Source organism: Polyodon spathula, chromosome 4 (assembly GCF_017654505.1).
Source record: "Polyodon spathula isolate WHYD16114869_AA chromosome 4, ASM1765450v1, whole genome shotgun sequence".
Lineage (NCBI taxonomy): Eukaryota > Metazoa > Chordata > Actinopteri > Acipenseriformes > Polyodontidae > Polyodon > Polyodon spathula.
Window position 1 is genome coordinate 48726150 of NC_054537.1, and position 25904 is coordinate 48752053.

The following is a 25904-nucleotide window of genomic DNA, read 5'->3' on the forward strand; positions in this document are numbered from 1 at the left end:
GTGAAAGAGAACGTAAAGTTGCGGATGCAACCCAGGTTCTCTGAAAGAGTTTGCTTCAGTAGCCCTTGCAGCCTGAAACAAAAGAGGCTGAGCTTCCTACCCTCTGCATAGTTACTCAGCACCCGAGGGGCGGGGCACTAACATCAGAGCTACGGAGGTCTAAAGGCAGCTTTTATATCAAGCTCAGCATAATCCTACCACCTGACTGCGATACCCATTAGTTGATGGCTAATTTCTCTTTCAGAGAACCGGGGTTGCATCGGCAACCTTACATTTTTATATCAAGTTCTTCCATCGCGGTATAAATAAGCTTGATCCATTTTAGTTTTTTATATGTTTAATATGACACACCTGAGCTTATTACTTATACACTGGCTATTCAAGCTTGTATTAAAACCTGGAATGGGTGAAACTGTACTGCAATCGGAGTCTTAATTCCACCCCTGTAGTATGGTACAAGATATATATATTTTTATTATTATTTACATGTTTACTGTGACGTGTTTCTTTCAAACCATTTTTACAGCATTTTGTGAAGCCCCACAGTTGTGGCTAGACATCATTTTTTTAACTGTGGTTTGTTTGAAGTTTTATCGTTTTTTTGTTTTGTTTTGTTTTATTTAGTTTTTTTGCTACAAAGACGCTTCCAAGTTAACTTTTATTGTGGACACTGTATTCCCTACTGGCATATGAATCAGAGTTTAATTCTGCCATACCTTAGAAGTTAGAAATTCGCCATTTTGGTGCCGGTGTCACAGGAAATAAGTTAGCCATGAAATAAGTTAGCGTTTGCCTTTTTGAGCCTTTCTGCTCACGTGCAAATTTTAGAAGTTAAAGGCAAAATTCTATGGAGATTTATCCAAGATTTTACAGATGCCATGTTAAAAATGTGATGTTTGACATCATATTTATCGAAGTGTATTGCAGACATTATTTTTCTGTTTAAAAAAGTAACATTTGTCGTATTATTTATCGAAGTGTAAATGTATGTTTAAATTTTATAAATACATTTTATTTAAAGTAAAGCGCTCGTTATGTTTGGATGTGCAGTGTGGTTTTAGTAAAAATAAATATTTTAAAAACATTATTTTGTCAGTATAATTTATGTTTATGCAGAGTTAAAATCACTACTTGCCAAATGTTTATTTCCTTTCAAAAATGTTGTCATCATACTGTGGCGTAAGCAAATATAAGCGTTTATTCTGTGTAGGCTCAAGTTTAACTAAGTTATTATTTTCACAGTAAAATGCTCGGTTTTTTTTTTTTTTTTTTTTTTTTTAATAAATGTTATGGGGAAGTGGGTACAAACATTTTTATTGATAAGAGAATACTGTTTTTGATGTTTTCATCAAATCTTCATGTGGGAATATCTAAACCTGTTTTAACATATACAGAAAACGTATACGTATTATGTGAAAGATGGTGTTTTAAGAGATAGATCATTTGATAAATGCACAAAACAATTGGCTTTCTATGCATACTTTCATACGATCATACGAAGAAACACGCAGACTTCATGATATATATGGAAAATTATACACACACCTTTATTATTAATGATAAATTATAGTGCAGTACTTACAGATCGATGCTTGTGAGGCGGTCTGGTTTTTTTTTTTTATATATTTTATTAAAAAAATTGTTTTAGATTTTGCGCCTTTTTGGGGGTGGGCCTGGGCAGTATACATTAAAGAGGGGAGGGGTTTGTGACTTGACAGTTGTAATAATCTAATTGCACATAAAAATAAATCTTAATGCTTAATTGTTTCTGATATGTCGTAACCAATATACAGAATATCGTATTTATTTCTCTTTCGGTAATATTTGTACAAAAAACTAATGTAACTATCTGGTGATTACAAACTTCAAATAACAACGCTGATGATGGTTTAAACTGGGAATGTTAAATAATTGATATTGTCATATTATTTAAAAAGTGTTATTATAACGATTTAACACAAATATAATTGCACATAAAAATAAATCGCACAACCACGTCTTTGCAGTAGCTTAAAGTTAACTGCTATTATAAATACAATCCAACATGATACAATAAAAAGTGTTATTAATATTATAACAATGTGTTTTCGATTTTAACCACATATAACGTAGCTTTAATAAAGATCCTGACAACATTTTTAAAAGTAAAACAATTTTCTGAATTAGTTTACCCCCAGTAAATGGAGACGGCTTAATCTGGCCTTTAAGTTCTAAAATTTGCGCGTGCGCAGAAACACTTAAAAAGGTAAACGCTAACTTATTTCACGGCTAACTTATTTCCCGTGACACCGGTATTGAATTATTTGAAATATGTACGGTGGCAGCTAATTCGCTTACATTTGACCAGAGCATCTGTGTTCTTCTGACAGACCTGCCCCATCATGTTGTAGAAGCAGCAGGGCAAGCACTCCTGGCAGCGAGTCTTCTGTTTGGTGTCAGGGTGCAGACATTGATATGTGTCCTGAGGTGGTACAAAAGCAACGTTGTTAGAGAGCTTGGGTAAAAACACCACTGAAGGCTACAGTTTTATTTTATTAAATGTGACTTGTCTACCTGCAGGTTGACCTTTTCTGCTGGTTTCATCTTCTTCTTAAGAGCCTCAATCAGTTCATGCATGGATCTCTCAACTTGTTGGCTTTGTCTGTAAGGAAACAACTGTAAAGTGTAAGGAGTCATCCATCCAAATGGATCATCAATTAGAGCAAGCATACTCAGCGTGCTGTTTTCCTTATTCGTGTCAAACTTGAATGTCTCCTTGTTGGCCTACATAGTTCAAGAGCATGTATTTTAGCAACTAGAAATATTTTAGCATGAAATATGTTGAGTTTTCTAATCTGAAAAAGATTATACTGAAAACGTTACCTTCCGTCCTAAGATTTTCAATCTAGGCTGAATTTATATATAATATATACCCATATATATATATATTGCTATATTATATATATATATATATATATATATATATATATATATATATATATATATATATATATATATATATATACATGACCGTTGATACAGTAGTATGATACAGTGTACTGCATGAGAAACATATTTTAGACATAAAAGTTGCATCTGTGCTTAATGAAAAACTGAGATCTGCACCACAACAGAAAATAAATAAGCCTCAGATGCTTAAATGCAGCGGTAGTAAAATACTATACTGTAATGTCATTTTGATTCAAAGACCATTACAAGTAACACCGCACAGCTGTTAAACTAGGCACCCTCACGAGGCGATCGCTTCTCAAGTATATTATAGTAAAATAGGACTCTGCAACCTTGAGTAAACATAATCATGATCATAAAACATGTTGCTTACCCACAAGGACTTGTTTTGATGTATTTTCCTCAGTGATTGAGCACCATTGACATTTGTATACTGTATTTAATATATACGCAGAAAAGTGTTTTACATTTAAAAGTACTATGCATTTTATTGAAAATACGACTAAGTGAACTTTTAAAAAAATGTACATAGCAATTGAACTGCACTAGAAATCTGCATGTCCCATTCTGATGACAGAAATTTTAAAAACCAATACATTCAGTCATAGCAAATTTCTACCCCGCTCTGGAACACACATAAACATCTTAGAAATGGGTACCAGTGTGTCATTTCTAGACATTTCCATCACAGCTTTGAATTCTACCATGAACACCACTATCTGCTACAAACCCACTGATTTTTATTCGTATCTGCAGTACACCCAAAGGCTTGTTGTGATGACTCCCTATTCCCAATTTGCACCGATGACCGAGACCTTTTCACCAAAAGTGAGAAAATGTGTGTTTAGAAATTGTGATTTTCCAGACGAGATGATCACTGAAGCTAAATCCTGCATTTACAATATAAACAGGAAGGATGCTTTATACACTGGTAATAACAGTAAATAACATGCAGATGACAGAGTTCTTCTGGTCCTCAATTATCACCATACCAACAGAGAAATACAGAAAATAATACAAATAAACTTTAAACTTTTACCGTAAGTCCCATCTAAAGGGCCTATTTTCAAGACCGCCACTGATATTATACAGAAGAGATAAGAATCTAAGATAATATGTAGGCCACAGTGAGATTTGTCCTTCTGGGGAACTTTTAAAAGGCACACTTCCATGCAATAGACCACAAACTACCTACCGCTAACCAAGATCATGCAACAGTCTCTTGACACAGGGATGGTACCGACAGACTGGAAAATTACAAACGTAATACCTATCCACAAAAAGAGAAACAAAACTGAACCAGGTAACTACAGACCAGTAAGCCTGACTTCTATTATATGCAAACTTATGGAAACTATAATAAGATCCAAAATGGAAAATTACCTGTATGGTAACAAGGTCCTGGGAGACAGTCAACATGGTTTTAGGAAAGGGAGATCGTGTCTAACTAACTTGCTTGATTTTTTTGAGGATGCAACATCGATAATGGATAATTGCAAAGCATATGACATGGTTTATTTAGATTTCCAGAAAGCTTTTGACAAAGTCCCGCACAAAAGATTAATTCTCAAACTGAACACAGTAGGGATTCAAAGAAACACATGTACATGGATTAGGGAGTTGTTAACATGTAGAAAACAGAAAGTACTGATTAGAGGAAAAACCTCAGAATGGAGTGTGGAAACCAGCGGAGTACCACAGGGATCAGTATTAGGTCCTCTGCTATTCCTAATCTACATTAATGATTTAGATTCTGGTATAGTAAGTAAACTTGTTAAATTTGCAGACGACACAAAAATAGGAGGAGCGGCAAACACTGTTGCAGCAGCAAAGGTCATTCAAAATGATCTAGACAAGATTCAGAACTGGGCAGACACATGCCAAATGACATTTAAGAGAGAAAAGTGTAAGGTACTGCACGCAGGAAATAAAAATGTGCATTATAAATATCATATGGGAGATACTGAAATTGGAGAAGGAATCTATGAAAAAGACCTAGGAGTTTTTGTTGACTCAGAAATGTCTTCATCTAGACAATGTGGGGAAGCTATAAAAAAAGGCTAACAAGATGCTTGGATACATTGTGAAAAGTGTTGAATTTAAATCAAGGGAAGTAATGTTAAAACTGTACAATGCATTAGTAAGACCTCATATTGAATATTGTGTGCAGTTCTGGTCACCTCGCTATAAAAAAGATATTGCTGCTCTAGAAAGAGTGCAAAGAAGAGCGGCCAGAATTATTCCGGGCTTAAAAGGCATGTCATATGCAGACAGGCTAAAAGAACTGAATCTGTTCAGTCTTGAACAAAGAAGACTACGCGGCCACCTAATTCAAGCATTCAGAATACTAAAAGGTATTGACAATGTCGACCCAAGGAACTTTTACGACCTGAAAAAAGAAACAAGGACCAGGGGTCACAAATGGAGATTAGACAGAGGGGCATTCAGAACAGAAAATAGGAGGCACTTTTTTACACAGAGAATCGTGAGGGTCTGGAATCAACTCCCCAGTAATGTTGTTGAAGCTAACATCCTGGGATCCTTCAAAAAGCTGCTTGATGAGATTCTGGGATCAGTAAGCTACTAACAACCAAACGAGCAAGATGGGCCGAATGGCCTCCTCTCGTTTGTAAGCTTTCTTATGTTCTTATGTTCTATAAATAAATCAACACCCAAACAGAGGTCAGAGGCACAAAATCATCATTCAGCATATAAGAACCTTTTAGACACACTTATAAAAGATTAGTATGCTGCACTGTGTGCAAGATTAGTATATCTCACTGTATATTTGGGAAACTACAAGGCATTTAGCAGACGACTTTGTGGAACATTTACGAAGCATTCAAATGAACACCACCACATTTCCATTAGCCTGACACGTGGGATCAGTCAGTGCTAGGAAACAAATGTGGCTCAGAAACAAAGGGAACGTGAGTTTATCTTCAAACTAGGAACTTTAGAAGCTCTTGGAATACACATTCCATTCTGACAATCGTGAAATCATCCACAGAACTCCTTAAAAAGAATAACTTTACCGCATTGTGTTTACTTTTCTTTTTACACAGCTGAAGAAGTTATTTTGTCTGAAACTTCCTGAAATAAAATTAAATAATTTAAACCTTGTGTGTACAAAAAAAAACATTAAATGTTTTTACATTTTTGTACGCTAGTTATACCCCTCTTTTCAAACCTATACAGTAGTCCCTCACTAATACAAACACTGTTATGCCATACATTCAGACGTGTCAGACACAACATATGTCCCCCAATAATATCTCATTAATTTTGATGCTGGGTCAGTGTGAATGGCATGATCCAGAGATAGACTGAAAAAATAAAACGTCTGTTATACTGACACCAAAGACAAATACACGAAGCCTACTGAATCGCTAACATTAAGAACAATTAAAAACCGTCAGGTTTTCTTAGTTTTTTAGTAAACTGTTTTCTTACCGATTATATCCATACATTATTTCAATGTTATTTTGTTGTAAAATGCTGAAAGATTGTAATAGAGCAATGTGATATTTCTATCGTGGCACACTATGGGGACAAATAACGTATTTACTGTGGAAGTGAAAACTTAAAAGAACATAAAAGCAACAGGACGACTTAAAGCAAAGACTAGTCTGCTTTCAACGAGAAGGTTTAAATGCCAAAAGAACAGGTACATAACAATGGATCCATGATAATGTGTTTTGAACATACATGATCAAAGTGTCTGCCGCCAAGGTCACAACATTCTGGGTCATTTCATGGAAGGCATACACATCAGTAGGTTCCTCTTCAGGCAGGTCGACCAGAGGAGTGGAGGACATGGCCAGCAGGATATGTTCAATCCGACAGTCCAGCGTGTCACCAGCTTCTTTCACAGTCTGTTCCAGCTCTGTCAGCGTACTGTACACATTGCCAATGACTGTCAAGACAGAAAATGTAATGATATAAAGTTATATATTTATTAAATAGTAAACATATTGATTAAATGCTTTGGTTTCACTTTGATCACATTTTACAGCACAAACATGTACAACTGATGCATTTAAATTGCATTTTTGTAATTATTTTAGTAGTAGCCATGGACAACCCATGTAAAAAAAAAAAATACTGTTTTGGGATAATACAGAAGTATTGTACAAAATGGGAGGTACATGACATGTATTGTCATTGGACAACCAGAGGATTACAGTCTCTAGTATACAAGCACTGAATTAAAAAAAGAAACTTTGAAAGAGTCCCTGGAAGAAACTGAAATACACTATCTAAAGCCATCAAGTACTGTATTGAGAAAATGCAAGCGTACATCTTTCAATGTTTAGGGAGGTCCATGACAACATGGTGAGTCCAGGTGAAAGGGCTTCTTCTACCCTTCCCATAAACTGCTGCATAAGTGGTTTGATCATGGCAGGGATCTTGTTCACAGCACTTTCATAGTCTTGTAACATTTCTTGCAGTCTGGAAGACAATAACATTGTAATCAAATAATTAACTCTGGTAACTATTGAACTTTGAACTACACCAGAGCATGTTGAATATTTTCATAACCCCCTGTTGCTGCATGTAGAAGGCTTCAAGTGGGGAGGTAGCTCCTTTGCCAACAAATACAACTATACCGTGCATCAAAGAAACTTATCAATATTAAAACACATTTATTTTTGAAAAAAAATAAGGTATATAATTGATGGACATAGACAAAATGTTTTTGGTTTCTTTTTAATCACTCGATCATTCATCCTTGACCATGACACCCTTGAGTGAGACCGTTGATTGGACACTGGATATGGAGTGATTTCAGCTGTTGAATTGCAATCTTGAATACAAGCAATAAAGAAAATTACAGAAAAAAACAATAAGCCACGTCTGTCAAGAGAGTAGTGCCTTCGTGCAATTGGTATTTTGGAGGCTGGACTACGGCAGTGTACTGTGACTCGCCATCTTGGGTGCTCACAGCCATCAATTTCAAACCTGGCGAGACGGTATAACCAGACACACACTGTTAATGACAGGCCACGAACTGGGAGACCAAGAGTCACAACATCTGCTCAAGATCAACAGATCATTTTGCAGCATCTTCGTAATGTCACTTGTTAATCAGCACAATAAAAAGTCACTGCACCTGCTCTGAAACAGTTTGTCATTTTTCGATCACATCTAGTAAATTTTATCCAAATATAAGTGGCAGTTTATTTTAATGCTCAAATTGAGTGATATGTTTCTTTTGTTGCTCAAATATAAGTGATAAGTTCCCTTTCAATTTGAAGATGGCCACCAAAACATTGTTATGGGATACACTCCTGCCTATTGGTAGGTGTCGCTGAGCTCTCACTACCAACGCTGCCGATAGGCCCTCTCCCCTCGGTGACCCCCTCAGTCCCGCTTCCCGAGGTTACTTAAAAGTCACGCAGGGGAGACTGGCTCTCTTTTCACTTCTCATGATTGGTACAGTAAGACCTCTCTGTGTTGCATTGAGCCTTTTTCTTCTAAAAAGTGCTGTGTAAGCTACTGCTAGATCCCCTGCACTTCGTGCTGAAAACTGGCCTTCGCCGTTTTTCCCAGAATCAGTAATTTTACATTCATAGCCTTTTTATTCTGTTTCTAACTATCAGCACCTGCTTGCTCCGCATGTCAGGCTGCTTGTTTCTGTCGGTCCGTCTTAGTACGGTAAGTATTATTGTTAAGAATTGTGTGTGTGTTTACCTTTTCTTGCTTCGGAGAGCGCTGTTACTCCACGGGGCTGGGCTTGCCTTGCCCCCGTTGTCGAGTTAGCCCACCAGCCGCCTGCGGGCCGCAGGTTGGGCCTTGTTTTGATTGTAGCTACACGTCCCCATGCTTGCGCACAGGACTAGCCGCAGCGCGGCTGCTTCAGCCGGGCCAGCCATTTACTCCTAACCAAGGCTTCATTGTTGGGTTGAGAAGTAGGCGGGCTGCACGGGCCTTCACCTCTGGTGTAGGTCTCTCAATCAACAGACAGTGTGCTCTCCCCCATCTGTCCTGTAATATTTTTTTGTATTTAAAAACTGTTTTGTATTACTGTGTGTGAAAGTCGATCACCCGCCGCGACTTCGGCCCAGTCCCCCTGTTGTACACTACACGCTGCTCAGGTGGGCAAGGTAGGCACAGTGCCTAGCTGCCCCGGTGTTTTTTAATACCACGGTGCGCAAGACTCTGCCTGTGCTACTTCAGTACCACGATGCGCACGGTGCTTATTGACTCGCTGTACCAATACAGGCTAGCGCTCCGGTGCTGTACGGTACTCGGTGCTCTCAGTGCACGTGGTGCCTGGCTCTGTACGGTACTCGGTGCACGCGGTGCTCAGTGCATGCGGTATCTGCACGGTACTAGGTGCTCCTTAGACCCGGTGCCCACGGTGCACATGGTGCTCAGTGCGCATGGTGGTCAGTCTACCCCGCACTATGACAGTCAGGGCTGGCTTCCATGCCTGTGAGGCTTGTGAGACGAATATCCCTCAAGAGGACAGGCGCAACATATGCCCTCGGTGCCTAGGCCCTGATCATGCCGCCTCAGCCCTGAAAGGGTCCTGCGACTTCTGTGTGGCTTTTCAGCCATGAGTGCTCGCGAATCACCTGGTGAGAGTTGCTCAGGGCATTCTTCCTGACGCCATCACAGAGCCCCTTCGGGGAGATCCCCTGTGCACAGGTATCTGTATCCACCCGCAGCCGCTCCCCATCACCTCTGGCTAGACGGGTGAAGAAGTTCCAGCAGGCGTGGGACATCATGGACATGAAAGCTCAGATCGGTCGGATCATGAAGCTTTTGGAGAGATGTGTTGGTGCTCACAACCGTACAATATGGTTACGTGCTTCAGTTTCGCTTGGGACCCCCTCCTTTTCGCGGCATCACGACTACACATGTGACAGATCTGCTTCAGGCCTCGGTGCTCTAGACCGAAGTAGCAGCCTTGCTGGACAAGCACAACATTCATAACAATCTCAGAGAGGGGTTCTACTCGAGAAACTTTCTGGTACCGAAGAGGGACGGTGGCTTTTGCCCCATCCTGGACTTGTGGTTTCTCAACCGAAACAGAAAGGGTTCCACATGCTGACTCATCGTCACATACTCCAGTCTGTATGGCCGGGTGACTGGTTGGACTTAAGGGACGCTTATTTTCACGTTCCCATTCATCCACAGCACAGGAAATATCTCCACTTCGCCTTTCAGGGCAGCGTGTATGAGATTTCCGTGCTGTCGCTCGGCCTATCCCTAGCTCCCGTACGTTTTCAAAGTGCGTAGATGCTATCCTCACCCCCTTGCAGCTTCAAGGAGTCAGAGTGATGAGTTACCTCGATGACTGGTTGATCTGTTCCCAGTCGCGGAAGGGAGCGGTGGCCCACACGGCACTAGTGACAGAGCATCTTGCCCCTTTTTTTCTGCCAGCAACTACTGGATCTGATGGCAGCAGCAGTATCAGCCATCGAGCCATAGGTTTATTGCACATGTGTCCGCTACAGGTGTGGCTTAATGTATTCCGGTTACATACCAAATGCGACAGGCACCGTCGGCTGACAGTGTGCCTCGCGTGTACGGCGGCCCTGCACTGGTGGAGGATTCCCTCTCACCTGCGCCAAGGAGTCAGAATGGGAGTGGCTGCAGGGTGGTGATGACGGATGCCTCCAACTTGGGGCATGGTCTGCGAAGGCAGAGGAGTTAGCAGGCCCTGGTCGGGCTATTGGACATCCCTGCATATCAATATGCTGGAGCTGCAGGCAGCGTTCCTTGTCCTCCAGCACTTCCTACCTGTGGTGCGGAACAGTCATGTGCTGATCCACACAGACAATACATCAGTGGTGGCGTTTGTAACCACCAGGATGGCCTTCGGTCCCCAGGGTTGCATCGTCTAGCCTTCAGGCCTCTAATTTGGGCTCAACAGTACCTACTGTCCCTTCGGGCGAACCATGTTCCAGGCGTGGAGAATCGGGCAGCGGACCTCCTCTCGAGGGAGGGCCTGCATCCATCGGAGTTGGGAACTTGGGAACGTTTCGGGAAGGTGCAGGTCAATCTCTTCGCCGCAGCAGAGACGACACACTGCCCCCTATGGTAATCCCTCCACCGCTGCGGCGGTCCACTCGGCGTCGACGCCCTAGCCCATGTATGGCCCAGAGCGCTCCTTTACGCATTCCCGCCTCTGCCATTACTCCCTGCCTTTCTCAATAAGGTCCGGTCAGAGAAGGCGTCAGTTCTCCTAGTGGCCCCCAGGTGGCCCAGGAGAATCTGGTTTTCATCCCTGTGCCTTTATTGAACGGCCTGCCCTAGGAGATCCCGCCTCGCTGAGATCTCAGCCAGACGGGAGGCACACTTTGGCATCCGGAGTCAAGCAGGCTCCAGTTGTGGGTCTGGCCCCTGCAAGGGACCGCTGGTCAGCCTTGGGGCTGTCAGACGTGGTCGTGGGTACGCTGCAGAAGGTATGCCTAGAACTGTATGCCTATAAGTGGAAATATTTTCAAGATTGGTGCCGTACTAACGGTCATGATCAAATCTTCTGTCCCATGCCTGTCATCTTGCAGTTTCTGCAAGATCTGCTTGAGGCTGGTAGCTCACCTTGCACACTGAAGGTTTACCTAGTGGCTATATCTGCTTGCCATGCCCCGTTGACTCAGTGTCCTCAGGCGCACATTTTCTGGCTACCAGGTTTGTCTGAAGCGCTCTGTGACTGCATCCTTCTAGGTTTGCTACGGAGGAGGATAAGTAGTTGAACCACCTTTCCCTGATACGGATATTGAGATGTTATGTGGATAGGACGAGAGCGCTGTCTGACCAGCTCTTCGTCTGCCATGGGACACGGACCCTGGGGCAGCCCCTCTCGAAACAGCGACTGTCACATTGGATTGCGGACACAGTCTCAGCTGCGTATGATGGTGCCAGCTTTTACTTTAATAGTAAGAGCTCAGTGACACCTACCGATAGGCAAGAGTGTATCCCGTAATGATGTTTTGGTGGCCATATTCTCTTTCAGGGAACCAGGTTAACTGTAGGTAAACTAATGTTTCTTTTGATGCTCGGCATATACAGTATTTAGGGAATTTAAGCAAACTAAAAAGCCATCAGGGTCGTGTTTCTGATGTAGCAGTGCAGGGTAAAGGGATGTACTAGAACATTAATGCATAACTCTAAAAAAAAAAAAAAACTAAATGGTAGGCTAATAATATTAAAATACATTTTCTAGGCTTCCTAGACTTCGAGTCAAACATTTTATTTTAGTATATATGCACTACAATGTTGCTTTTGGGACACAGTGACTTTAAAAATGCAATCCAAATTATGTATATTTTGAAAAAAATGATGATCTTGGAAAGTGATATGTCATGTTTTTAAATACAGTAGATGCCGGTTATTAGCAACCCTGATAAAGACAACTTTCGGTTATTAACAACACTTTCACGGGAACCAATCCCGTTCCATAGACTTTAATGTTAATGGATTTCGGATATTAGCAACTATCTGCCGCTTAATAACAACTTTTTTACAATTTCTATGGCTACGGCAAATACACGAATACATCACGCGCACGCATCGCTGAGTCTATTTAGGGTTCATAACGCAGCTGTACATTTATTGAGTCTGATTGTTTTCTATCATGGCTTCAAAACGTGTAGATCTTCCTACAGCCGTTAAAGTTTGGATTCTGGAGGCACTACGTGAACCGGGTGCTAAACAAGTACGGCTAGCAGAAAAGTTTGGCCTGTCAATCTGTTGTATCCCGCATTTTGAAATTGGCTACGAAGCTGCACACAAAATTAAGAGTGAATTTACAGCTGGAGGTGGAGAATTGTAAAAATAACAAACAACATTGGACAACTTTTTTTTTGTTTTTTAAATGATGCTTCTGTATTAAATGTAAGTCCTGTATACCAGGTTTGTTTACTGCTGTTAAGGATATTGATAGTACATTGTTGTAGTACTATGTGCACAATACAGTACTGTGTGTAATTTTTTGTTTTACACATCCATGTAGTACTAGTAAACAGTTGTTTGTTTTGATATTTGGTGTTTTTCATGTTTATTTTTTAACACTGCAATGAACCAAGACGTGTATTTCAGTGCTGTTTCTACAACTACAGTATACATTGTTTTTCATATACATACACTTGAAAATGTGGCTTTTCACATAACAACGTTCGGTTAATAACAGCTTTTTGCTGGGAACCAAGAGATTGCTAATAAGGTCCATCTACTGTAATTTTATATTATATGGTTAACTATAGGTTACAGTTGGCACCGATCACAAAATGTAAAAATAACAAGAATATTCTTAAAGTATAGTATTAAATGATACGTAGATCCCCATACTTGATTTGATGCGCCTTGATTTTATCTTCATTTGAACACATGTTGAGAACAACTTCTGGCACTTCGTAGCCCATTTTGTACAGGTACTTGGCTTCATAAAGAACTTCCAGTACCACTGGATCAAAATTTACATAGAGTTCCTAAAAAAGAAAAGTCAGACACACACACACACACACACACACACACACACAACAAGGAGGTGAGATTGAATGAAAAAACACTGATGCATTCACCTTTTAAAGTCTAATTATTTGGAAATCGTTTACATTTTAGAAACAGTGAACTTAACTTTGCTTGTTATTTATTTATTTGTTTTTACTTTAATTCAGGGTATAGAGTATTGTTTCCACAAATACAATACAGTGTAAGTCACACAGTCTAATTGCAGACCATTGGATAGAAAAATACATTATGTACAGTAACACACAATAGGTAATGCAGTAGTATGCAACATAAGTTTTCACTAAGTTGGGAAGTTGATGTCTATTATATTTAATGATGGGATATAAAATAGTTTCTTAAGTTCTTAGGCAGGACCTCTACCTTGCTCTCAGGATGCCTAACAAGGAGGGAGGCGCTGAGCCCTTGTCGGCCTAGTTCTGCTGCCTGGCACCAGCCCCGGTGATACAGCAACTCAAACTCCAGCAGGACAGCAGCCATTTTGTTGTAGTTCCGAATGATCTTCTTCATTTCAGGAACCTGGCGACATCAACATAAATGTGTGTCGTTAATTAGCAGCCATGGGTTAAAAAGCTAAAGACCACCAGGGTATCATACAGCTTTTAATGGGTAACTGACTTCCTAATGGTCACCAAGTGGGTTGCATTCAAAACGGCTGATTTTGAGTAAATGTAGCCACTTTTATAATTTTTATTTTCACCAGTGAGACCATCAAATTTTATATGAGATTTCTTCAAGACCTTCCGATGTTAACAACGACGTTAGCATGCTAAGGATTGCAAAAGCCTCATGCAAAGCTCCATCAAGCAAGTTAGAAAAGGGGTTCTCTCTGACTACAAAGGGGAGTTATTACATTTTTGTTGATGTATTTATTTTAATTCATTTTTTTCTTTTTAATTCAACTTGGCTAGACTGAATTTTAAACTGTTTCAATTAGTATTCGTTTCTTGTCTCTTTTTTTTTGTGTTTAATGTGTTTACAACTAAGTTTGCAATCTGCAGGCCACTGAACACATAGGCGATCAAACGCTTAAAAACATTTTCTTTAAATTGGCCTTACAGCTTACTTAATTATGCATTTGTTGAACTTGTATGTATGCTGTGTTTTAATATGCAAAGTCTGCTCTGATTATGCATGAGTGTGTTGTTGTATATATTGTAAATATATATTGTAAAGTGCTTTGAGATGTGCTACACACATTGTTATGATTTCCATTACATGAGAGTAGATGTTAAAACTTCATGCTGATTTGAACTTGGCTCTTGCCAAGATAAGCACCAACTAAGACGTAGTTTTACAGTGAACTAATGTGATCCATCTGCAACTCCATCCATTTGCGTTTCTTTCCATCTGATGATGTAGATATCCTTCTGCCTTGTGTTGATGGCTGAAGTGTAATGCTGGCTTCAGGGATCAGCTTATTTTGCCTGCCCAGCACATCAGCACAAACAACTGCTGTGATGCTGGCTTCGGGGATCAATCACAGTGTGGTCTCCCCAGCGCATCAGCATGACAACCGTCTGGATTGAGCAAAGCAGGGGACATCTCTGGGGTCTTCAAGCGGGCACCTTCCGTCCTCTGTGTTTCGTCGACTAGCCCACGACACCTCAAGAGGGCTCAACAGTGATTCTGGCATCCCAGCATTACCCCCTCCATCCCCCACTCATTATTATTATTATTATTATTATTATTATTATTATTATTATTATTATTATTATTAATAATATAAAAGTACTATTCTTTGTATTTAAGAATAAAAATGAATACACAATTGTACAGTTTGACAACATTATCATTAGAAAAATTCTACTGTGAGCATTTGTAAATATTTGCATGCATCGAATTTAAATAGCTAATGCCCAGTACAAAAATGTGTGTATATAAATATACTTGATCAAGAACGTGCACTACATCATATAAACGTATAAACTTTAAATTAAATACAGAATAGTTTTTGCTTACATTAAGTGAATAATAATAGCTGTGTGTACAATCGGATGGACTCATCGGAGCCCGCAAACTTTGGAGACCAAAATTTTGACTCAGGGCTATCTCTTCTAGCTTATGCTTTAAAATCTTAATCTCCTTGACAACTCCTTGTTTTTAGAAATGCATAAATCAAGGCTGATGGCTCAGGTTTTGAACAATAATGGTGACACTGCACTGCACAAGTACAGTCCATTTCTTCTTCTGGACTCTGTACTGGCTTTTGTCTTCAGTCCCACACACCGAGTCTTGGGACGGCAAGGAGTAGTGATTCCAGTCAAACAGAACTGGAACAGTGTCTGATGCAGCCTCTGACGGCCTGGTGCTGGTTTAATGAGGTCTTTCTGCAAACTTTGGCATGTCTAGTGATTGAATTTCTCTCTTTGAATATCTGTAGGCCACATTTTTCTCTTCTCTTCATGCACGGGAAATGCATGAAAACTTTCTGATGAATTGTCCCATGCTGAAGCGGAGCATAGGGGTAAACGGCATTGATCACTATCATGTCCTCATCACTCATAATTCAAGGTTTTCACAGTTGTGCCTGAGAAGTACAACTCATCCTCTTTCTCTCAGCAGGTGAAAATCAAGTAATAAATCTTTGTAAACCGTTCAATACAACTACAGACAAATTGTAAACAACAGGATTTCGAATATGCCGGCCAATCACCGGAAGCTGAGATACCAGTATAGCTGAAACGTAATGTCATTAGCTGTAAGTAGCCTATGAGTAGTTAACAGATCTTATATCCCATCACCATGTTTCACCAGCAAAGATCGGGGGTATAACAGATATAATGCATATAGCTGAGAGACAGATAAGCCATGCCTAACTTCTGTATTGATTAAAAAAACATCAATTGAGACAACAAAAGCAGATTTTGGCTATTACTCCTGCTGTTTCCCTAAACAGAAACAATATACCAATACATATTGAAGCAACCCCTAATTTTAAATGTAGAGTGTCTATTTCTCTTTCTGATTTTTGATTTGGACTAACCTAACAGTAAAATTAAATTAAATTACCTTCATAATTTCCGTTTTCTTTTTCAGAACTTTCATTGGACCATCAATCTTCCTAAACAGCTGCCTGGCCCACATGATCTTTCCAGCAACCTAAAGATAAATAATATACCAAATGCTAGTAAAAGCATACTGTAAATATTTTTTCACCCACAACTGCATCCGTTAAAAAGCTGTCAGGTCATTGAAATTGACATATTTACACAAAGATGAACAAAGTCACATGATAATGGTTATTCATTCATAAACAAAATACATCCATAACACTCAATCACAGATTATAAGGTTAAACATTTAAGACACTGGATCAATTAGAAAAACACTGCTGCTGTCATCTTCATCATTGTATACCTCAGATAATTAATGGTGTTCTGATTTTGAGTGGAACAATAAACTCACAGGAGGTATATTGCGAGGAGTTGGAGGGTTATCCTTTTGTTTCTGATAGAGTTTGCGAACAAGGTCCAAGTCTTTGCCATAGCGCTGCAAAACGACTAAGTATTTATCTGTCATGTCAAGCTGCTCCCCAGCAATCTGTTCAAACTTGGCCAGGAGATCCAACATTCTCTCCGTCTGAAAACAGAATCATAAATAAACTAAAAAAAACAAAAATCAGCCACAGTACCTCTTCAAATGATATTTCACAGGAGATTGCATCTGAATTTAATCAAATTAAGTGCCTTATTCCAAATCAAGTCAGAAATTGCGATCACACCTACAATTTTCCATTGATGTCTTCTGCTGCAAACCTTAAAGCAGACACATCTACCCTTTTAACTTTTTGGCTTCATTCTTCTTCCATATAACTAGAGCACCACCAGTTTTTTTTTTTTTTTTTTTTTTAAATGGTGCATCACATAACAATACAATAAATAAAAGACTCACACTCAAAGGCTGCTCAAACCAGGAATCCACAAATGTCTGCAGGGATTGATACAGTCCATTGATCTGGTATCTGAACTCTGTGTAGTCATTGTCAAACTAGGCAAAGGAAAGGTGTTAAATACATTTAAATAAAATACCTTGCTAGCATTAAAATCCATTTTTGCAAGGTACTGTTTGAGGCAGTGCTACTAAAAAAAACTTGTCTTCAACGTCATCATTGGTGACATGATTATGTACCACAGAGCATGGTGTGAAAATCTCTTACAGGTGCCATTGAGATAAAAGAGTGTGTGCTTGTTATCAATGTAGCAGGTATTTACACTCTATAGGAGTGAATAGGTCTACCTTCAATAAATACTCCTATGTTACTAAGAGGGGAGGGGAAAATGTAGACTTTCTTAAAGTTAGAAAGTAAGTTATCTTTAATATATATATTATATAATGAATTCATAAAAACATACTGTATCACCAACATTTCAACACAGAAGTGCCTTCGTCAGGGTGCACCCTAACCAAGGCACTTTTGTGTTGAAACGTTGGTGATGTTTTTATGAATTAAAGACATACCATTTTGGAGCGCAATTGAGTGTGCGGCTCACTCTTTCAATATTGATTTGTGGCTTGATTTGTGAACTTGCACCTCGACTACTTCGGGGTGCGGACTATTTTTTCTCTTTAATATATCAGAGTGAAATTTAGTAAAATACAGAATTTGCATAGGTAGGATAAAGGTAGAATCCAGTGGTTGGAAGATAAGAAAAAGACAACAGTAGAAATAAGTAAAAGGAAAATGCATGTATTGTTGATCACTTTAAGCAGAAATATTTTCTGTTATGATGGTGTTATTTAGTTTATTCCAAACAGGCTATCTGATATTAATTTTTGTTCTTCTTCTCAGCTCTTGGTAGTGTTTGAAGCTATGATGACGTTGACTAGTGTAACCAGACACGAGAGGTTCTGTAATCAAAGTGCCCACTATGTGAGGCAACTGGTTACATTTAATCCATAGGCGAAGAAGCCCTCTCTGCATGTCACTCCTACTATTCACAGTGCTCTGGTTCATGTTTGAGCACAATAATATTTTATAGGAGAGAACTACTATTTAATCCTTATTTGACATTTTTCGGCTAATATTTCCGAATCTTCAAGACTTTACGAGAAATACAGCAGGTTAGCTATTTAATTCAACATGAAATTGATATTCTATGTTGGATAAAGAAAAAATTATTTTTGTCCAAAAGTACCTAGAAAATATTTTGAGAGTAAAACTATTTGCCCACCTCACTGCATTACAGCACAGTTTAAACAATATAATAGCTGTGGCAATGCAATACCTCTTGTTTTCTGTGGTCCAGTACATCATAGGTCTTGGATTTGGTGTTTGTCACTATGGTCTGAAAACGGAGGTAAATCTTTTCAACCCCTTCAATTTTCACATTCTGGAGATCAGAAAGGTTCTCAATGGTGTTAATCATGTCTGCCAGCTTCTCCAAGCGTTTGCAGAAAGTGTCAAACTTCCCAAAGATGTAGTTCTCACTAGGATAGTGTAAAATAAAAATGTTAGTATTACATCAGCAATCGGGTTACCCAACTTCTGTAATTAGTACCCAGCTACTGTAAAATAGACTTAAACACAAATGAATTGTAAAGTATTAATGTAACATATCCCTATGTTGAAAGTTTTTTTTTTTTTGTTTATTTGTTTTTTTAATGAAGCCACTGAACAATGTCAAATAGACCAAAATAAAAAGTCTTATTTACTGAAAACCACATCAATAATGGATATACCATTTTATCCTTGGCTCTTCAAATTAAAACTATGTTCATCAGTATCAACTAAGCTGGGTATACCACATAGCACACCATTTATCAATGAATGTTAAAGTATAATAAAGGTACAACCATTTACACCAACAAAACACCTTTTATATTATTATTAGTCGTACTATCACATATCTTCACAAGTTTATTTTTGTTTAAACTATTTCCATAAATGTTACCTGAACTCAAACTGTTTGTCACTGGGATTTTCTCTCAGTTTCTCTCTCACATGATGAAAGCACTGCTGATATTCCTTGTTCAGCTTGATGCACTCTTGGATCTTCTTGAGTAACTCACTCCTGAAAAATAAATTATGCTCATTACTGTGTTAGACAAACAAACAAGAGAAGCACTTTTGCTTTATCTTTTTTCGTATACCAATGTATTTGTATTACTTTTGCTACCTCAGCAAAACTCTAAATGGGTATTTTGATTCCAAATACATTCCAATGTAATATGTGTTCCAACAACAACAACATCATCATCATCATCATCATGTAGTCAGTAGTAGCATCATCATCATCATCAGTGCGTGTGTGTTTCTACATTATTATTATTATTATTATTATAATTATTATTGAAACTTGAGTTCTATCCCATCCTGTCCCATCAAAAATGTTCCTGGCCTATCACATTCTACGAAAAAAAATGTCAATAAAATTTGTTCCCATCCTGTCCCACCAGAATTCTTCACATCCCGTATTGTTCTGTACATTTTTTTTCATTCCCATCCCATCCCGTCTTGTCAAAAAATGTCCTGTCCCATCACATCCCGTAATATTTAAGAAAAAAAGAAGACTGATTTCTTTTAACCTGTTTGGAAAGAGATTCTGCCACTTTTAATCTGGACAAGTTCTTGGATAGTTGATTTGGATAACTATTTGTTAGATCACTAATTATGGAGGCAAGTTAGTTAATGCCAGTTACAATGAACGACAACAAGATTCAGTGGTGTTGAATTGAATGGGTGGGCCAGTGGCATCACTAAATGGGGTGTGACAATTAAAATGATTGTCACTGATACAAGGGTTATAGTGACTGTCTTGGTAAATATATGGATATACTGACTGGTTTCATTTTAAACATCTCATATTGATCCTTTTTTACAACATCTAATATAGATAAGTTGAAATTAAATGCGACCGTGGGCGTGGTTAACGATTCAGGCGGTAAAGTTATTGTAGCTCTCCTGACAAACTAAAGTTTGGGGCTGCTCTTCCCACAGCCTTCAGTCTTGCTTCCTGCCATCCTTTCCCACAGCTTTCAGTTCCGATCTCATCTATCCCCAAGAGATGTAAAACTCATTATAAGGGTCCCACCTGTTCCTGACTGTTTCATTTCTGTTTCCATCCATTCTCGCAAACATAAAGATATATTTATTCCCATACCATGGGAATCCCACGGGCCCGACAGGAGACCCATCCTAATGTCATTCCTTATTTTCCAGCTATTTCCTTGTGAAAACAAACTTAGCAAACCAGAGAACTTGCACATGATTTGATACTATTATTGTTAAAACCATTTCATATATATGTACATGTATGGGTTGTATTCTTTTAAAATATATTGTGGGTCTGGCTATTGCAATATTAAGCATCAATATCCTGTACAGCAAGTGTACTGTAAGAAACTGACTGAGGTGACTGTTAAGTGTCCCGTCAAAGTAAAGTCTATCTAGCAGTTGCAATATCTGTTGTTGTGTAATGCACGCTGCATAATATAATTGTAGCTAACAAAATAATTTCATTAAATGTCAAATGTGCAGTTTTCAAAGAAATATATGTAATAGCAAACATGTACTTTTTATTTCAAAACATGATATCTGGTTCTACTCTAGGTTAAAGAATACTTTTTTACAAGCCATGATTGTAGGTCATTTCACCTGGAGAGTTACATTCTTCCCACCCCTTCACTGGCTTCTTTCTTATCAATAACCAATCACTGCTTCATATACTGACTGACATACTTTCAGCCACTAACATGCTTTGACCCAGAAGATACTGCAGACCTGAAATGACCCAAGAAGGGCAAACAGATAACCCAAGAATAAGGCATAGAAACTGAGAGCTTCTTTTAACCTAAACTACTACCAAAATACATGTGTGCTACTAAATGTTTTTTTTTTCTTTGCCAGAAAGCATGCAGATTCTATCTATCTATCTATCTATCTATCTATCTATCTATCTATCTATCTATCTATCTATCTATCTATATATATATATATATATATATATTATATATATATATATATATATATATATACATATACAGTGGCTTGCAAAAGTATTCAGACCCCTGACTAATTCTCTCATATTGCTGAATTGCAAATGGTACACTGAAATTTCGTTCTGTTTGATATTTAATTTTTAAACACTGAAACTCAGAATCAGTTATTGTAAGGTGACTTTGGTTTTATGTTGGGAAACATTTTTAAGAAAAATAAAAAACTGAAATATCTTGCTTGCATAAGTATTCAACCCCTGTGCTGTGGAAGCTCCCAGTTTGCACTGATGAAAGAAATTGCCCTAACGAGGACTCGTTTTCTGATTAAAAACCCCACTGTTGAAGGATCATTGGTAAGGCTGTGAATCTTAAGGAAAATGAAGACCAAAGAGCATTCTACAGAAGTTAGAGATAAAGTAATACAAATGCATAGATTAGGGAAAGGGTACAAAATAATATCCAAGTGTTTGGATATCCCAGTGAGCACAGTTGGATCAATAATCAGGAAGTGGAAGCTGCATCACACCACCCAGGCACTGCCAAGAAAAGGCCATCCCTCAAAACTCAGCGCTCAAACAAGGAGACTTGTGAGAGAAGCCACAGAGAAGCCAACAATCACTTTGAAGGCGCTTCAGAGTTCAGTGGTTGGGAGTGGAGTAATGGTACACCAGTCAACCATATCAAGAGCTCTGCATAACACCGGCCTGTATGGGAGGGTGGCGAGAAAGAAGCCGTTACTCAAAAAGCACCATCTGAAAGCATGTCTGGAGTTTGCCAGAAAGCATGAGAGTGACCCAGCTGTGATGTGGGAAAAGGTTTGGTGGTCAGATGAGACCAAGATAGAGCTTTTTGGCCAAAACTCAAAGCGCTATGTGTGGCACAAACCTAACACTGCCCATGCCTCAAGACACACCATCCCTACAGTGAAGTATGATGATAGCAGCATCATGCTGTGTGGATGCTTCTCATCAGCAGGGACTGGGCATCTTGTAACAATTTAAGGAAGAATGGATGGAGCAAAATACAGGAAAATACTGCAAGCGAATCTGCTTCTGTCCACTAAAAAACTAAAGCTTGGAAGGAAATTCACCTTTTAGCAGGACAATGGTCCCAAGCACAAGGCCAAAGCAACATTGGAGTGGCTCAAGAACAAAAAGGTGAATGTCCTACAGTGGCCCAGTCAAAGTCCTGATCTCAATTTCATTGAGAATCTGTGGCACTATTTGAAAATTGCGGTCCACAAGCGTAGTCCATCCAACCTGAACAACCTGGAGCAAATCTGCCAAGAAGAATGGGCCAAAATCACTCCGACACTGTGTGCAAAGCTGGTACATACTTACCCCAAAAGACTTAAAGCTGTTATTGCAGCGAAAGGTGGATCTACCAAATATTAATGTGTGGGGGTTGAATACTTATGCAATTAAGATATTTCAGTTTTTTTTTTCTTAAAACTATTTCCCAACATAAAACCAATGTCACCTTACAATAATTCTGAGTTTCAGTGTTTAAAAATAAAATATCAAACAGAACAAAATTTCAATGTACCATTTGTAATTCGGTAAAATGAGAGAATTGGTCAGGGGTCTGAATACTTTTGCAAGCCACTGTATGCATATATATATATATATATATATATATATATATATATATATATATATATATATATATATTATATTTTTTTTTTTTTTTTAAATGCACATTTGAGACCTACTTTAAGTAGCTAATGGAAGTGCAAAATTGCTAAGGTTTATATAATTATTTTGTTAGCTGCAATTACTTTAATGCTATTTATGAATATAACGTTTTTCATTAAATGCTCTGCACATTTTACACTGATTACTGAGGTGTATAGGAGCATTTACCTGTCATGATCCCAGATTTTGGAAACTCCTTGACAAAGATATGCCCTGCAAGTGCTGATCATCTGATTAGTGATTTTCACAAAGAGAGACGTCATGCGTTCCGAAGTATTGTAGTACTGGGATATGCTGTGAATCATCCGAATGCCATTCATTAGACTAGGAATATGCTCCACCATGTTGGCCTGAAAAAAAGAAGAAATCATAATGCTGCCCTTTTGGTGTTGTGCGATTAAGGCTTGGCAACTGAGGATTTAATCCATTTTCTTTCCTTCTATTAGCTGTATTAAACTTGTATGTATGTGAATGTTAAATCTAATTGTATCATATAATACATATAAACCAACTACCATAATGGTCTACCAATATTATATTCTTGAAAAAAAAAATAGGAAACAAAAACAGCTTGACATGCAGACTCACAGGTGAACACTTCCCAAGGGGGCCAAAGAACTTTTCCAGCGTATACAGATATTTTACATTGTCTTTAGCTTCATTCGCTGCATCTGTGATATTGCCATTCTAGAAGAAAACCAATATTTAATAGGGTTAAACTGTACAAACACATTTTAATGTAATTTACAAAAGTAGAATGTAAACTATACTTACCAGCTTTTTCCAGTGCTTCAGAATTCTAGATTTCGCAACCTGCAGTGTACCCACAACTCGTTTTACATGAGAGCTCTTGATTTCATCCAGAAGACTGAAAGAAAAAAAGTCTTAATAAAGAGCTCTTTGTTACAACACCATTTTATTACATAGATCTAAGTCTCAGAAGATTATAAACCTGTTAAAAATTGTCATTCTCTTCTTCCAGTGCTCCAGCTCTGCTGAAGGACCAATATCATCCGCTTCCTTCCTTATCTGCTCACTCTCCGTCAAAACCTGCTCAATCTGTTTTGCCCACAGCAACAGCACTCCCTCCAGCTTCTCCACCATTTCACTGTTACCAGCTAGAAATCAGAAAGCGTGAAGATTATTACAGGAATGGAAAAGACAAAGAGTGCTACTCTACCTGGTGAGAAAACAGCTTCATGACAAAACTTCTGTCAAGCTTATTACTGAAAAATGAAATTTTGTCAAGTGCTTTACAATACATTTTGATAACTGCATTTCAGTTTTGTCCATGTCTCTATATCTACAATGTCTCTCTCCAACCTCTTCCCTAGCGGCAGTTTTGTCCATAAACTGTAGCACTGTAGTGTATAGTAGTTGTTTTCATTATATAAACCCTGGAAGCCTAAAGTATCCCCCTTTATTTTCTGGTGATCTGTACTTGCTACTCTAGTTTGTAAATCAGTTTAAATGACTGCTAAAGTAGGGGTTTAAGTCAAGTGGCTTATGTAAAAGGAAATAGATTTTTTTGAAAGGTGATTTTATTATCAATCTTTTGGACCCCAGGACCTGTGGTGTGTGTATCAGGATGTTCTGTCTTAATAATATGTATTAACTTTGGTTCACACATAGATGGAAACATGATATCCATTACAATAACCTGTTTCAACAGAATAAAGAACCTACAGCTCTAATACACCACAATGTAAATCTCTTAGGAGCCAGTACAGTATCAGTAACAGCTACATAGGTGCTAAGCAAAGCATCTTGAGCAGGGGTACAATACATATAGCTATAATGTATAGGTTGTGTTCCTGCATCTATTTGACAATTTCCCCATTCTATGACTGCTAAAAACTAAATCCACCAGTTCAAACTTCCACCTATTAGAGGCAGGAAAAGAGCTGCACTCTAGTTTACAAAGCATTCCTCTGGACAGTACCAAGGATGAACAACTGACAGACTGGCACTGGATTTTCCATCGCCCTCCTCATGCTACGTCAAAAATGTAACTTTGGCTAATTATTTTAACAAACCAGCCACACAAGTTTAGCTAATTTATTAATATATGCTTCTCAGACAGAATCTCAGTTTGTTATCAGTGTTTTTGTACAGTGTTTTGCCACACTGAATACAAAAGTGAATCTTTGATTTTGATCAGTCGCAGACTGAAATCAAGCTAACTTAGCTACTCAGTAAAGAAAAAATACAGTTTTTATTGATTATAACGTGACGACTCTATGTGAAACAGGGGGGTGGGGGAGTCTGTTGTGTTACCATGTTCATGGAGGGTGGGGTTTTAAGGGAGGGCGTGCAAAGTGAGTGGGAGCCTGAGTGGGTGAATGCTTTGGGTGTGGTCCCGCGTTAGGTGGGGGCGGGAGTCTGGAGGCTATAAAGATCCGAGCAGGTCTGCAGTCCAGGAGTCTGAGAGAAAGACTGAAAGTACAGTTACTAATAAAACTTAAAAGTTGACATGTTCCAGGGCAATAAGAGGATTGTTTAGTCTATTTTGTTTCCAGTTTCCTTCCCTTGCTTTTATTAATTTCTTTGTAAAATAAAAATGGCTGGAGTCTTAACAAATTACACCTGCTTCAGCCTCCATCATTTGAACCCTGAAATCACTGCAATATCAGTAGCAGCTCTGCAGGTGAAGCAAGTGAGGCTCTTCCTAATTTTTAACCAGCTGTATTTTTCATTCTATTTTATTTGTGATGTTTTAGAAGAGTGTAATAAAGCATTAATTGATTGCTTCTAAAGTTTAAATCGCCTCTTTCTGGACACAGAAACATTTCGTGTTTAAAATTCAGCACCACGTATGTCAGAAAGGTGCATTACCATAGC

General features: G+C 38.6%; 1 protein-coding gene across 1 annotated transcript in view; it reads right to left on the bottom strand.

Moving 5' to 3' along the window:
* The window catches only part of dnah5l (dynein, axonemal, heavy chain 5 like), a 300816-nt gene that overhangs the window by 246369 nt on the left and 28543 nt on the right, over positions 1-25904 (bottom strand). The window contains exons 10-24 of the mRNA XM_041248036.1: positions 24016-24181; positions 23838-23931; positions 23652-23750; positions 23232-23413; positions 19326-19445; positions 18660-18861; positions 17326-17421; positions 16840-17013; positions 16444-16533; positions 13795-13950; positions 13252-13391; positions 7250-7401; positions 6658-6865; positions 2554-2641; positions 2338-2461 (exon numbers count right to left, since the gene is read on the bottom strand). Of these exons, the coding sequence (XP_041103970.1) occupies positions 2338-2461; positions 2554-2641; positions 6658-6865; positions 7250-7401; positions 13252-13391; positions 13795-13950; positions 16444-16533; positions 16840-17013; positions 17326-17421; positions 18660-18861; positions 19326-19445; positions 23232-23413; positions 23652-23750; positions 23838-23931; positions 24016-24181 (2091 nt within the window). The remainder of the gene's footprint in view (positions 1-2337; positions 2462-2553; positions 2642-6657; positions 6866-7249; positions 7402-13251; positions 13392-13794; positions 13951-16443; positions 16534-16839; positions 17014-17325; positions 17422-18659; positions 18862-19325; positions 19446-23231; positions 23414-23651; positions 23751-23837; positions 23932-24015; positions 24182-25904) is intronic.